Here is a 13,175-nt window from a genome sequence, read left to right on the forward strand (position 1 = left end):
TGAAACTACATTTATAGTACTTTTCAAATCAATGGCTTTCTAGATAATATCTCGATGTGCTGGGAAGGTAATAAATCTCACAATCGGGAGCTTTTTTCAATTGAATGTACTGCACCAAATAAACGGTGATGTCCCATCTGCTCATATCCTGACAAGTGCTCTAACAAGTCATTCTCACACTCAGATAGTAAGCAGTCACAGCTTAACAAATGCTGTATCGCGGATGTAATAGATACATTAAGTATTTAGAAAATCTTCTATACTTGTGCTATTGATATATCTGGCTTCTTTATAATTATAATTTATAACTTTCCCAATCTTTATTTTAAAGTAGAGACTTTAAAGGAGGAGCTCCTCCTTCTCTGTTTTTGCACCCATTCAACCCCCTAATTGTTTTCATCCTTTACATGTGTGGGAAACCACAGAGTTTCCCCAGAGCTGAGCCACATTAAGTTCCCCTGGTCCCGGAGATATTTCCCAGGGAAGGTTCCCCTCTTTCCAGGAGAAACAAAATGGAGGTTTAGATAGGAAGTTGCGACAGATGACTATTAGCTGCGTGATGAGAGATTTAAACCTCCATGAAGTAAAGCGGGCACCATCTCCGGTAGGTGTTTTGGAAATCAGTGGGTTCCCGGAGCTGAAATCATCACAATTAAGCACCAGTAACCCCATGCTTCCTATATACTGTACTGTATGTTAAAAAAAAAAAAATAATGTTTTACTGTGAGTCATTTTTGAAATTGTGAGCTGTGACGGGGAACTATCACCAATAACCAACTACCTCAGATCCATGCATCTACAGGGAGTTCTGGCTGGGAATCAAACTTACCATCAGTCTTCGCTCCAGGTTCTGCCTATAGGATTCAGTTGTGAGGGCCAATTGATTTGCTGAGCTGAATTTAAGTCAATGGGTTGTGAGGGGTCTTCCAGCACCGGGAAGGTGTTTTAAGGCAGAATACTGATTAGGAAATTGAGCCCAAATATTTGATATATTGTACATTAGAAGTGGCCAACTCCAGTCAAAGGCCACCAACAGCTCAAGTTTTAAGGATAGTCCTGCTTCAGCACAGGTGGCTCAATCAATGACTGAGCCACCTGTGCTGAAGCTGGGATATCCTTAAAACCTGATCTGCTGGTGGCCCATAGAGGACTGGCATTAGCCACCCATGCTATATGAAAATATATGGAGGTGTTTCTTTTGTTCTTTGAATACCATAGGATCCCTGTTGTATGAAAATACAGATCCCGACACAGGTTTCGTGCAGTCCCAACATATTTATTCCTGAGGCATTTTAAAATACCAAGCTCGCCCCTCAATCTGCGCACTCCTGCATTACCCTTTCCATTTTAGGCTTGTTAGCAAGGAGCGATCAAGCATATATTAATTATTGAAGGTCGTATATCCGCTGTCAGTGTTCCGGACCATCACTATCTAACTCCAGAATACTCCCACAAACACCGAGAAAATAAGTTTCATTTTGCACTGTGTGAATCCTTGTCTCAGCATTTTCACAGAGCATGCAAAATTAACCCTTTAAATGGGTTCATTGAAGCTGACCTTTGAACCCCCAAAATCTATTTACACTGTATATGGTAAAAAACAGATGCATATTGAAATGAGAAATTACGTCTAAGTTACGGCTCCCTTATTTATTTATTTTGCCCATTTTCGGTCCACATTTTTTTATCGATTCAATTGGCTTGTAAATTCTCCAGGAATGCGTTACCTGTCAGTACAGAGTATGGAAATAATACTGAATGTATTATACATTTTTGGATTAGTGCTAAAAACACTGACCTCTAGCTTCAGTACATCATGCTGGAGCTTACGCTGAAACTCCAAGAAGTTCTTGATCGTTAGCTTCCCTTTCAGATCAGCTCCGAAAAAGTAAGTGGTCAGAGCCGAGCTGAATCCAGTCTTCAAAGTGTTCCCGGTGGTGGAGCGGTCTCTGTGACGCATGCCCATGCTAGTCTGAGACCGAATGATACTCTGAACCTACACAAACAGAAATACAGATGCCGTGAATCACACGAAAACACCTGGCGCAGAGATTTTAGTGTAGACAGCAGGTAAAAACAACAGGTAAAATAGAGGGTCAATCATGCTGACCAATTCCCAATTTAAAGGGCAATCACTCCTAGGACCTAGGAGTAAACTAAATGGTAGTAGCATGTGTGTGTGTGTGTGTGTGTGTGTGTGTGTGTGTGTGTGTGTGTGTGTATATATATATATATATATATATATATATATATATATATATATATATACACACACACACACACACACACACACACACACACACACACATATATATATACACACACACACACACACACACATATATATATACACACACACACACACACACACACACACACACACATATGTACATACATGCATATATCGTATATCTGTACCGTGTTAGCCAAGCTTAATAATCAAAAATTAATAGACGATACCGTTCTGTGGCTAACTAAATGCTTTTATTTGAGCGAGCTTCCGAGATACACTGATCTCTTCTTCCGGCGGTGATATAGATAGATATATAAATAATTAAATAAATCACTAGCTTGGATTGCCGCTTTAATCCAGTGGTTTCCTTTGCCACTCGAATCCCTTCGCCTTAGGGGTTTTTTTTTAAACCTTTTTTTACTTCTGTATCACCCTCCTTTTATTTCCCCCACCCCAATCCCCTTCTTCATGCAGTATTTGGTTTTGTAAAATATATATATATATATACACACACACACACACACACACACACACACACACACACACACACACACACACACACAACAAATCAGATTGAGCCTACTAAGTATTTCACAATATATCATGAAATGGGACTGCACCTTTAAAAGAGCATTCTACTTATACTGCAGAGGAGACACGGTACTGATCCCTCACATACAAGTAACAGGGATGACCAGGTCGGGTTTTCAGGGTTTCCCTGCTTCAGCACAGGTGGCCGCCGCTGATCTAAAGATTTCAATATTAACTGTTGATTCAGTGTTCAGTATCGCTCTCATTTTCTTTAAAGAAGGGGATACATAACTACAGTACCATTAATACTTTAATGGAGTCAGGCACTTCATTGGCTTCACAAACCGTGTAAGATACTGTAGTCACAGGACCACCTCTATTTAATAATAATAAAAAAAATCCTGCTTTGAACTAAAATAGCATGTCGGGCCATCAATGATCAAAACAGACAATCGTAGCAACAGACCCGTTAATGTCAAAAGCAGAAGGGGGAAATCATTATGTCTACAAATACATTTTGTATTACTAACCTATAACCGACTCAAATCGAGGCGACGCATATAAAAAAAGGAATTAATGACCCTTATTTCCTTAATACATTATGGGACTGCTATACAAAAAAGTCTAATTATTGTGTAATTAGGCAAGACCAAATATTCATCAGGCAGAGTAGAATATCCCAAAAACCTATTACAACATCCAAATATTCCCGCTTTGATTTTGGGGGCCTTGAGAACGGGACTTGTGCAATGTCACGTGGAGTGGTTGCTAGGAATATCTCGCCCTTGTCCACAGGGTTATTCTTCTTCCCACTAACTCCAAGCATCACAGTTCCTGGTGCATACTAATAAAAGTAAGACATTTCTGTGCAGATACCTACATGGGTAAATACACAGTAATTAGGGGCCTTTCAAACGGCTAATGGATTTCTTGTGCATGCTGCGTGTTTTTCCTCTCTTCTCTTGTCTTATTTTACCAAACTAATTGCCTTCTTTTCTTACAAACACACTCACCTACCCTGTTAATCAAGTCAATAGGGGTTAGCATTATTTAGCAATTAGAGGAAGGTTGCATGGAAATTAAGCTTTTTTTCCCCTCCCAATTAAATTTGGTGCTCCGACTTTCAGTTGTTTGGAGCAGAACCAAAATGAGTGGAAAACGCATACACCATTAAGGACACAATGAATCAGTACCCCGCAGTGTGCTTCATTTGATCCTCATGCTTTTTAGCAAACATATTCATGCCATATTTGTCGCTTGTATTATCTTCAGCGGTATTTGCATTAAACTTCCTCTGCTTCTGCCTCCACCTATTGTTAACCCTTACACTGCCTGAAAAGCCGGCGGCTTTGGGTAGCCGTCATGTGGTTGTGACTGGCCACCAGTGACGCTTTACGCTCCCCCTACAAAATGAGCAATAATTACGTTACCTTCCCCAAAATGTCATAAGTGCCCTATAGTGCCAGCCGTCAGGACAGTCATGGAAAATCTAAAGGGTCCCAAGGGTTAATATCGTCTTTGGAATAAACGTTGAAGTCCCACTTAGGACCAATGTAAGACAGAGTGCAGAAGTCGCCAATTCCAGTCCTTAAGGGCCACCAACAGGTCAAGTTTTCAGGACATGCCTGCTTCAGCACTGGTGGCACAGTTTAAGAATGAGCCACTGATTGAGCCACCTGTGCTGAAGCAGGGATATCCTTAAAACCTTACCTGTTGGGGGCCCTCGAGGGTATGTGGGGGTGGGGGTTTATATATATATATACACACACACACACACACACACACACACACACACACACACACACTAAACAGACCCATGGATCATAGCAAAAAAAAAGAGGCACATCGCAGGTAAGTATCAAAATAGTGTATTGTTCACAAATCCAGGGTGGTAATGAAGGTCCTGCTGTAAGGACCGAAATGTTTTTTGGTGTACAATACACTATTTTGTTACACTTACCTGCGATGTGTGGCTTCTATTTTTGCTCTGATCCTTGGGTCTGGGCAAGATACAACTTTGTTTCCTATGATGCGTGCACTTGCCAATATATTCCTTGTCCCGGCTCTCCACCCTGTCAGCAGCCCTGTGAGGATGCATAGGTGTATGTATTTAGTAGTGCCCGCATGTATACCCACATGCATAGGTGTATGTATTTAGTAGTGACGCATGTATACCCACATGCATAGGTGTATGTATTTAGTAGTGCCCGAATGTATACCCACATGCATAGGTGTATGTATTTAGTAGTGCCCGCATGTATAGCCACATGCATAGGTGTATATATTTAGTAGTGCCCGCATGTATACCCACATGCATAGGTGTATGTATTTAGTAGTGCCCGAATGTATACCCACATGCATAGGTGTATGTATTTAGTAGTGCCCGCATGTATACCCACATGCATAGGTGTATGTATTTAGTAGTGCCCGCATGTATACCCACATGCATAGGTGTATGTATTAAGTAGTGCCCGCATGTATACCCACATGCATAGGTGTATGTATTTAGTAGTGCCCGCATGTATAGCCACATGCATAGGTGTATGTATTTAGTAGTGCCCGCATGTATACCCACATGCATAGGTGTATGTATTTAGTAGTGCCCGCATGTATACCCACATGCATAAGTGTATGTATTTAGTAGTGCCCGCATGTATACCCACATGCATAAGTGTATGTATTTAGTAGTGCCCGCATGTATAGCCACATGCATAGGTGCATGTATTTAGTAGTGCCCGCATGTATAGCCACATGCATAGGTGCATGTATTTAGTAGTGCCCGCATGTATGCCCACATGCATAGGTGTATGTATTTAGTAGTGCCCGCATGTATACCCACATGCATAGGTGTATGTATTTAGTAGTGCCCGAATGTATACCCACATGCATAGGTGTATGTATTTAGTAGTGCCCGCATGTATACCCACATGCATAGGTGTATGTATTTAGTAGTGCCCGCATGTATACCCACATGCATAGGTATATGTATTTAGTAGTGCCCGCATGTATACCCACATGCATAGGTGTATGTATTTAGTAGTGCCCGCATGTATACCCACATGCATAGGTGTATGTATTTAGTAGTGCCCGAATGTATACCCACATGCATAGGTGTATGTATTTAGTAGTGCCCGCATGTATACCCACATGCATAGGTGTATGTATTTAGTAGTGCCCGCATGTATACCCACATGCATAGGTATATGTATTTAGTAGTGCCCGCATGTATACCCACATGCATAGGTATATGTATTTAGTAGTGCCCGCATGTATACCCACATGCATAGGTATATGTATTTAGTAGTGCCCGCATGTATACCCACATGCATAGGTATATGTATTTAGTAGTGCCCGCATGTATACCCACATGCATAGGTATATGTATTTAGTAGTGCCCGCATGTATGAGTGAATAGAAGTCCAGAGACGGAAGAGAGGACCGCGGTAAAGCTCGGCAGGAGGGGTAATATTAGTCTAGTTGGGGAATAAGGAAAGGAATAGTATTTACTCCAACAATGGTGGAGCATAAGGTGGTGATAGAAGAGCTATAACACCTCTCATATGGCGATTGATCATCAGGATGTTTTAATAACTTTATTTCATATAGTGCTTTTCTCCCAATGGGACTCAAAGCACTTCACAGTTACAGTATAGCGCATAGTACGCAGCACATAGGAATTGTTACACACAGTGCCTGCCCAGATGAGCTTACAATCTATGTTTTTGGTGACTGAGGAACAATGTTGCTCAAGGTCACAAAGCGCCAACACCAGGAATGGAACCTGGTTCTCCATATTTAAACTATCATTGTTTACAGAGTCAACGCCTTCTTAGATAAAGATGTGTTGCAGAGCTTGTAAAAAAATCTGACCCACAAAGAACCAAAACGTTGGTCCAATGAAAGTCGTCAAAAATGGCAACAAACTTAAATGGCAGGAAACTACAAACCAAAAGGAGAGAATGGCTAAACATCAATTAGTGGAATGAGAGTAGCAGCACTTTTAATTAACCAGTTAACAAGGTAAACATTATGGGGCCTATGCAGAGAGCAGCGAATTTTAAAATTGGCGAATTTATTAAAAAGTAGCTTTTTTGGAGAGTTTTAATCTCCATATGCAGAAAAGTGCGAATTCTGCTATGTTTAACATGGATGCGTGGGGCGAGTTTAAATTGGCGAGATGCGCGCTTCAGAAATGTGTTAAAACAAATTCGCGGCTTTTTTTTTCCCTTTGCAATGGCCGCGAGCGGCAGTTTTTTCTGGCGAGTTAAAACTGAGACAATCGCGCCATTTTATTGGCGCGAACAGCCGCTAGATGCCGTTCGCGCCTCTCTGCATACGGATATTTTTAAAACTGGCGAGATTGAGGTTCTCGCCAGCCGCGAGGCGAGTTTTATAACTAGAAAAGAAAAATTGGCGCGTTTTTCGGAACTCGCCATTTTCTGCTGCTTTCTGCGCGATTTTCTCCAAAAAATGGCGATTTTCGAAATAGCGCTGCTCTCTGCATAGGCCCCTATGATTGCTACAGAAAATACCAATCGACTAAATAAAACAGTTTAGAAGAGATGCCACAGGAGCTGCAGCATAAAAAGGTACAGATGTTTAGATTCAATCTGCTGGGAAACAGTTTTCCCTGTGATGGAGTACATTTTATGCCCATTTATTTGAATGGGAGTAAACTCTTCCCCCATCACGGGGTAAGACATCTTCATGGCATACTGACTAGGGGCAGTAGTCCGGAAACAACCAGGAGTGGGTGAAATGGTCAGCCAACTTAAGCAGCTCTGTATAAGGATGATCAAATTAGGCTAAAATAAAATCCAAAGGTAGATCCATGTGTATACAGTTTTAAGAGGGGAAAACAAGAAGGAAAGGAAAGAAATGGAGCAAGATCAAAAATACTTAACACAACTGTTTTGATCTGATTTGAAGAAATGTTTCTTTAATTGGGAAAATGACCTCTCTCAGCTCATCAGTAGTCCAAATAATTCTTCTCTGGTGTATACCACGGTGCAACAGTGTAATTCAAGTCATAAAAAGCCTTACCTATAGGGTCAAAACACACAGCACATCTACTTTTAACAAAATGTCATTCCTGTTATATGGTAACAAATATTCAGGAAGGAACGGACACAAAGTGAAAATATAATGAGGGGATGAACTAGAAATTGCACAGGCTTGTCACATGGTTCTGTTCTCAGCTTTAAATAGTACATCCTTTTCACATCATATACCAGAGTTTCAGTAAGGTGAAGGCAATTAGCCATGTCCAATATTTCCCTACCATTTTGTTTTTCGAACAAAAACGGAGAACCATCTCCTACACCAATGCTCTAGGTTATGCAAAAAACATCCGGATTAGTATAAATCACTATATACTGATGTCTTCAAATATCATATCCTCCATGAATGTTGGTTTATCCAGGTCAATAAACATGAGTACAGCTGAATAAAGATCATTAGAGCCCATACCTGAGGGTATGTAAAGATATTTGAAACGTATGGGATGTCAAGGAAACCCGTATGAGAAGGGAACCTGACCCCTGAAACAATACAATACAATAACCCTTAGAGCTAGACCAAAAATTGAGGTAAAGTTCGATATATTTAGTACTCATGACCTTAGTTAGATACAGCTCTTGGAAACAGCATGCTCTCAGCCCGATGTGTAGATCAGAACAGGAATTCCTCCCGAAGGGGAAGATAACGAGTGCTTCATGCATTTAGGATGCAGGAAGAAAAAACGGATGCTGGATCACTATTCCAAAAGAATCATTTAATGAACGTGAAGCAACATAAGACTAGAACAAGTAATCTTAGGAGGAACTCTGCCGCATTTCGCGCTATCTCTGCACTTTGTCAAAGAGTCAAAGAGTTTTCTTTGACAAAGTGCAGAGATTGCACGAAATGTGGCAGAGTTCCTCCTAAGATTACTTGTTCTAGTCTTATGTTGCTTCACATTCATTAAATGATTTGTTTTGGAATAGTGATCCAGCATCCGTCCTGCATCCGAAACGCATTAAGCACTCGTTGGCACGCAGTGCACCGCCGTTATCTTCCCCTTTGGGAGGAATTCCTGTTCTCATTTTTTTTGTTCACTGTTCAGAATTCAAGGTATGGTTTAAGAACTTTTCCAGGCACAAACGCACAAAAACAATTAGCAATGAATATGCAACTCAATGCGTATGTTGGGCGTTCACGCCTAAAATCGGGGAAGATGCAGAGATTCCAATGCTAGTTATTAAGAGTTGAAGTAGAAGTCAGCATCTCCAACAGTCAAATAAATAGGTCCAAAAATGATAATTCTACATTAAAATAAAAATATGAAATATGTACATTGAAAGAAAATTACATTATGGCTTCATTTTCACATACATCCACTCTACAGCCAGAGTTTTAGTTCAATTGGGAACAGTCTTGTGGTAACACAAAAATGTCAACACTAAAAACTTTTGATATGCGATTTGCATTCTGTTTCCAGCATCGTAACGCAGACAAAGCCACAACTTTATGGTTTGCGGACTGCAAATGAACCGTTAGGTCTATACACCTTGGTTGTACAAGCTGATTAAGGCCACAAACTTTAGTGACATGCCAAGAAGTTAGGAAAGAAAAGGTGACACTTAGTCAATTTGAGCCCATGTAGTGCTATTCCCTACGACATCTTCCCGTATCAGAAAACCCTTATGGACCATTCACTCGAATAAGCTGTAAGATGTCTTCATGTAAGAAGGGTTCAGATTGAATAGACCCTCATAATATAAATGGGCCTTAGCGTGATCACTTGCATGTCCACACCCAGAATGCGGATATCTGCCGTTCGGAAAGTCTGATGTTTCCCAGGCTTACTTAACGTGCATGAAATGGGTAGATCATTTTTGAATGCCCTTGCAAACATAAACAAGCAACACTCACCTGCTCAAACTCTTCCATATCAACTTCGCCGTCTCCATTCAGGTCAAACATCTTGAAAGCAATTTCAAAATTCCTTTGAGGCGCTGTAGGGCACACGAAAAAAAAAATATATATATATCATGAATGTATTAACGGTGACATGCAGAAAAGTAGGAAATTTTACTGTACTTGTTACAAAAAAAAAGTCCTGAAAGAATAGAATAATGGCACAGATAACAGACCTTAAAACAGTGGCTAATCGGCTATAAACATTATACACAAATATTAAAAAGCAATTGCGTATGGTAGGTCGTGTAAAATATGTCTAAAGCATGATGTACATTGGCTGGCGCTATATATAAATTAAAAATAGTAATTCAGATGAACATTTTGTCTTTTGTAAAAAAAAAAATTTAAAAAAACAAACAAGCATAGAAGTCTTATAAGTGTTTTAAATAATGTTTTAAAGTTAAGTTGCAACATGGAGGTGGGTTGGGTTTCCTCTGGCTTCTCCCTTTTATGTAATATTATGGGCTGAGCAAACGTCTGCGCAGGCAAAGCCCGCTCTCCTTCCCCATGTTTATTGGCAATGCAATGGGGACAGAGTAGGCCAGAGATGGCGTAAACACAATAGATGAGCGCAACACCCCCATGCAGAGACCCTGATGAAAAGATCATCATTAATATATAAAGAAAACAAAGCAGCCCAAGGTTTGCTTTAAGTATGAATACATGTATATACGGTATATAATTAATATTGTTGAATTGTTCTCAAAATGTGGATTTGTGCAAACTGACCAGGCACTGCACCTTTAAGTGTACAAGATGGAACGTGAAGACCGAGTCAAATGCCTAAATGCAATTAAACCATGTACTTCCTTTTATATTGAGCCAAGACAAACTTGTACATCAATGTATTATACAATATACATATATTATAAATACATATCAATAGTTTGTTAGCTTCCAATTTATATCTATTAGGACAAAAATTCAATTGACTGAACAAACCGCATTTGTTTGCAAATTTTTAGAACTACTTGGGTCTATTCCGGAGGCATTTTCAGGCATTCAAATGTTGATCAGTAGAATGAGCCAAGATTCCTATTCCAAAACAGCAATTTAATATGAACAGAATGATTTTTTTAAAATGGAGAAAGAAGTGATGGACTGCAAAATAATGATGGCGGCGAAGCAGAAAAATATGTTTAAAAAGCAATTTATTTGAATGGGTGACATCATGGGGTATGGCAAAAATTACTGACGCGTTTCGCTCTACACAGCGCTTTGTCAAAGAGTGAATGTCCTTTTGGCGTCTCGCCTGTTTAAAGAGAGGTCTGCCCCAAAAGTGACACGGCGCATGTGACGGAGTGTCAGCGGCAGAACCGACAACTAGTTCAGCAGGTGACAATCCGCAAGACATACACAGTAGCTCCCCTCGGGCAGGTGTCAGAATAACATGAATACATAGTGTGTAACCTGACAAGCAATTTGTGAGCGTTACATGATGATACAAAAAGGATAAAAACAATTGCCCATCCTAGACTTAATTCTTCTACATATAAATGATTAAAGAGTCAATACAGAATTCTAAATGTTATTGGGATGTCGGACTATATTAAATAGAAATATATAAGGAGAGCTTAACCCTGGATGATCCAAGTAGAGATTGATAGATATAGATATCCATCTATGTCTATTTGGGTCCATCAACACATGTAGTCCTCGGTTCCCCCGCAGACGCTCCGTGTTATTTCCAGTGAGGATCTCTATTTAAAAACAGGCGAGACGCCAAGAGGTTATTCACTCTTTGACAAAGCTCTGTGTACCGTGAAACGCGTCACAGTCATTTGTACCATACCCCATGATATCACCCATTCAAATAAATTGCTTTTAACATATATTTGTGCTTCGCCCCATCATTATTTCACAGTTCACTGCTTTTTTCTCCATTTTTTTGAGTCACCCTTTGATATTGATCAGCTGGAAGCACGTCAACGGAGTAAGAACATTCTGCAAGTTGTGAGTACTTACCCTAGTGGGTTTTTTATTTATCCTTCTTATGATTTGTGGGATCAGGATTGAAAATGATCCTTATTTACAGGTACAGCTTGTGAGTGGTGAGGAGAACCAGAGAACCAGCCATACCGGCAGGTTTTGGCTCAAGTATCCCAAGATATACCCCTTGCATCTAGCTGTACTCCACATTTGAGCATGGACTGATTTATTCATATGAGATCTCCATTGTATATATACACTCCAGTGTCACTATAATGAAGATCAGCAAATCATCTCACCGACTCCACAAATCAATCTTTATTCAATCCTATTCACCGCTTACCCTGCAGCACTGATTTTTTACTTTTGTTCTATTTTCTTTAATATGAACAGAATAGCTAAAGAAATCTTGATTTTATATATTACAGCTCTAGCCTAGGACAGTAAAAGCTTGGGGTGTTAATACTTCTTTCAAATCATAACTCTGAGAGTATTTCCAGTCAGAAACAAAATGAAAATCAAACAGGTACTTAGAAATCCACAGCCTAGAAGCTAAAGTCCTTCTCTAGAATGCTACTGCATAAGAGGAACGTCTTTTGCCAGTTTAACTCTTACAGTGTCCTGACCAAGTACCGCATGGGCCATGGTATGCCAGAGGCATAGGTACTTGCTTGTTTTCTAGGGGGTGATCAGGCTGAGCCTGATGGAGATGGATGTGGAGTTCCCCCACGGTTTCCGGGACCTAGCCAGGTCATGTTATTGCTGCGTGAGTGATCACATGACCCAGAAGTGCCAAAACTACATTTTAACCTTCTGCATCGCTTTCTGGAACACTATTGTGTTAATAAAAATATGCACGCTGGTGCAGTCGGACCGTGGCATTCTAAAGGTTAAGAACACTGCTCTATTTCAGATAAAATATTAGAAGCAAAGTTTTGTAATTGCCATTTGCACGGCAGATTCAGATACAATAGTACATACAGTATAAGAGACATCAGCAAGTACAGTATATGCATGGTGCTCTACACTCGGGGAAATTATTTGTAAATGGGATTGTTTTCTTTGGGGGAAAAAAGCATCTAAAGTGGATATGATTACAAAATATATACGGGGACAGTACAAGGAGCTTTCAAAAGAATTATTCATCCCAAGGGCAGTACAAAGGACTCGGGGGCATCCCTTTAGGTTGGAGGAAAGGAGATTTCACCAGCAACAAAGGAAAGGGTTCTTTACAGTAAGGGCAGTTAAAATGTGGAACTCATTACCCATGGAGACTGTGATGGCAGATACAATAGATTTGTTCAAAAAAAGTTGGACATCTTTTTAGATGGGAACGGTATACAGGGATATACCAAATAAGTATACATGGTAAGGATGTTGATCCAGGGAGTAATCCGATTGCCAATTTTTGGAGTCGGGAAGGAATTTATGTTCCCCCTTATGAGATATCATTGGATGATATGTCACTGGGGTTTTGTTTGCCTTCCTCTGGATCAATAAGCATAGATATAGGATAAAGTAT

At 40.1% G+C, this 13,175-nt stretch overlaps 1 protein-coding gene across 4 annotated transcripts in view; it reads right to left on the bottom strand.

Moving 5' to 3' along the window:
- The window catches only part of MICU1 (mitochondrial calcium uptake 1), a 170,132-nt gene that overhangs the window by 60,289 nt on the left and 96,668 nt on the right, over window positions 1-13,175 (bottom strand). For all 4 annotated transcript variants that reach the window (XM_075610785.1, XM_075610784.1, XM_075610783.1 and 1 more), the window contains 2 exons: window positions 9,677-9,759; window positions 1,799-1,996 (listed from right to left, as the gene is read on the bottom strand). In XM_075610785.1, coding sequence (XP_075466900.1) covers window positions 1,799-1,996; window positions 9,677-9,759 — 281 coding nt within the window. The remainder of the gene's footprint in view (window positions 1-1,798; window positions 1,997-9,676; window positions 9,760-13,175) is intronic.

Source organism: Ascaphus truei, chromosome 8 (genome assembly GCF_040206685.1).
Source record: "Ascaphus truei isolate aAscTru1 chromosome 8, aAscTru1.hap1, whole genome shotgun sequence".
Lineage (NCBI taxonomy): Eukaryota > Metazoa > Chordata > Amphibia > Anura > Ascaphidae > Ascaphus > Ascaphus truei.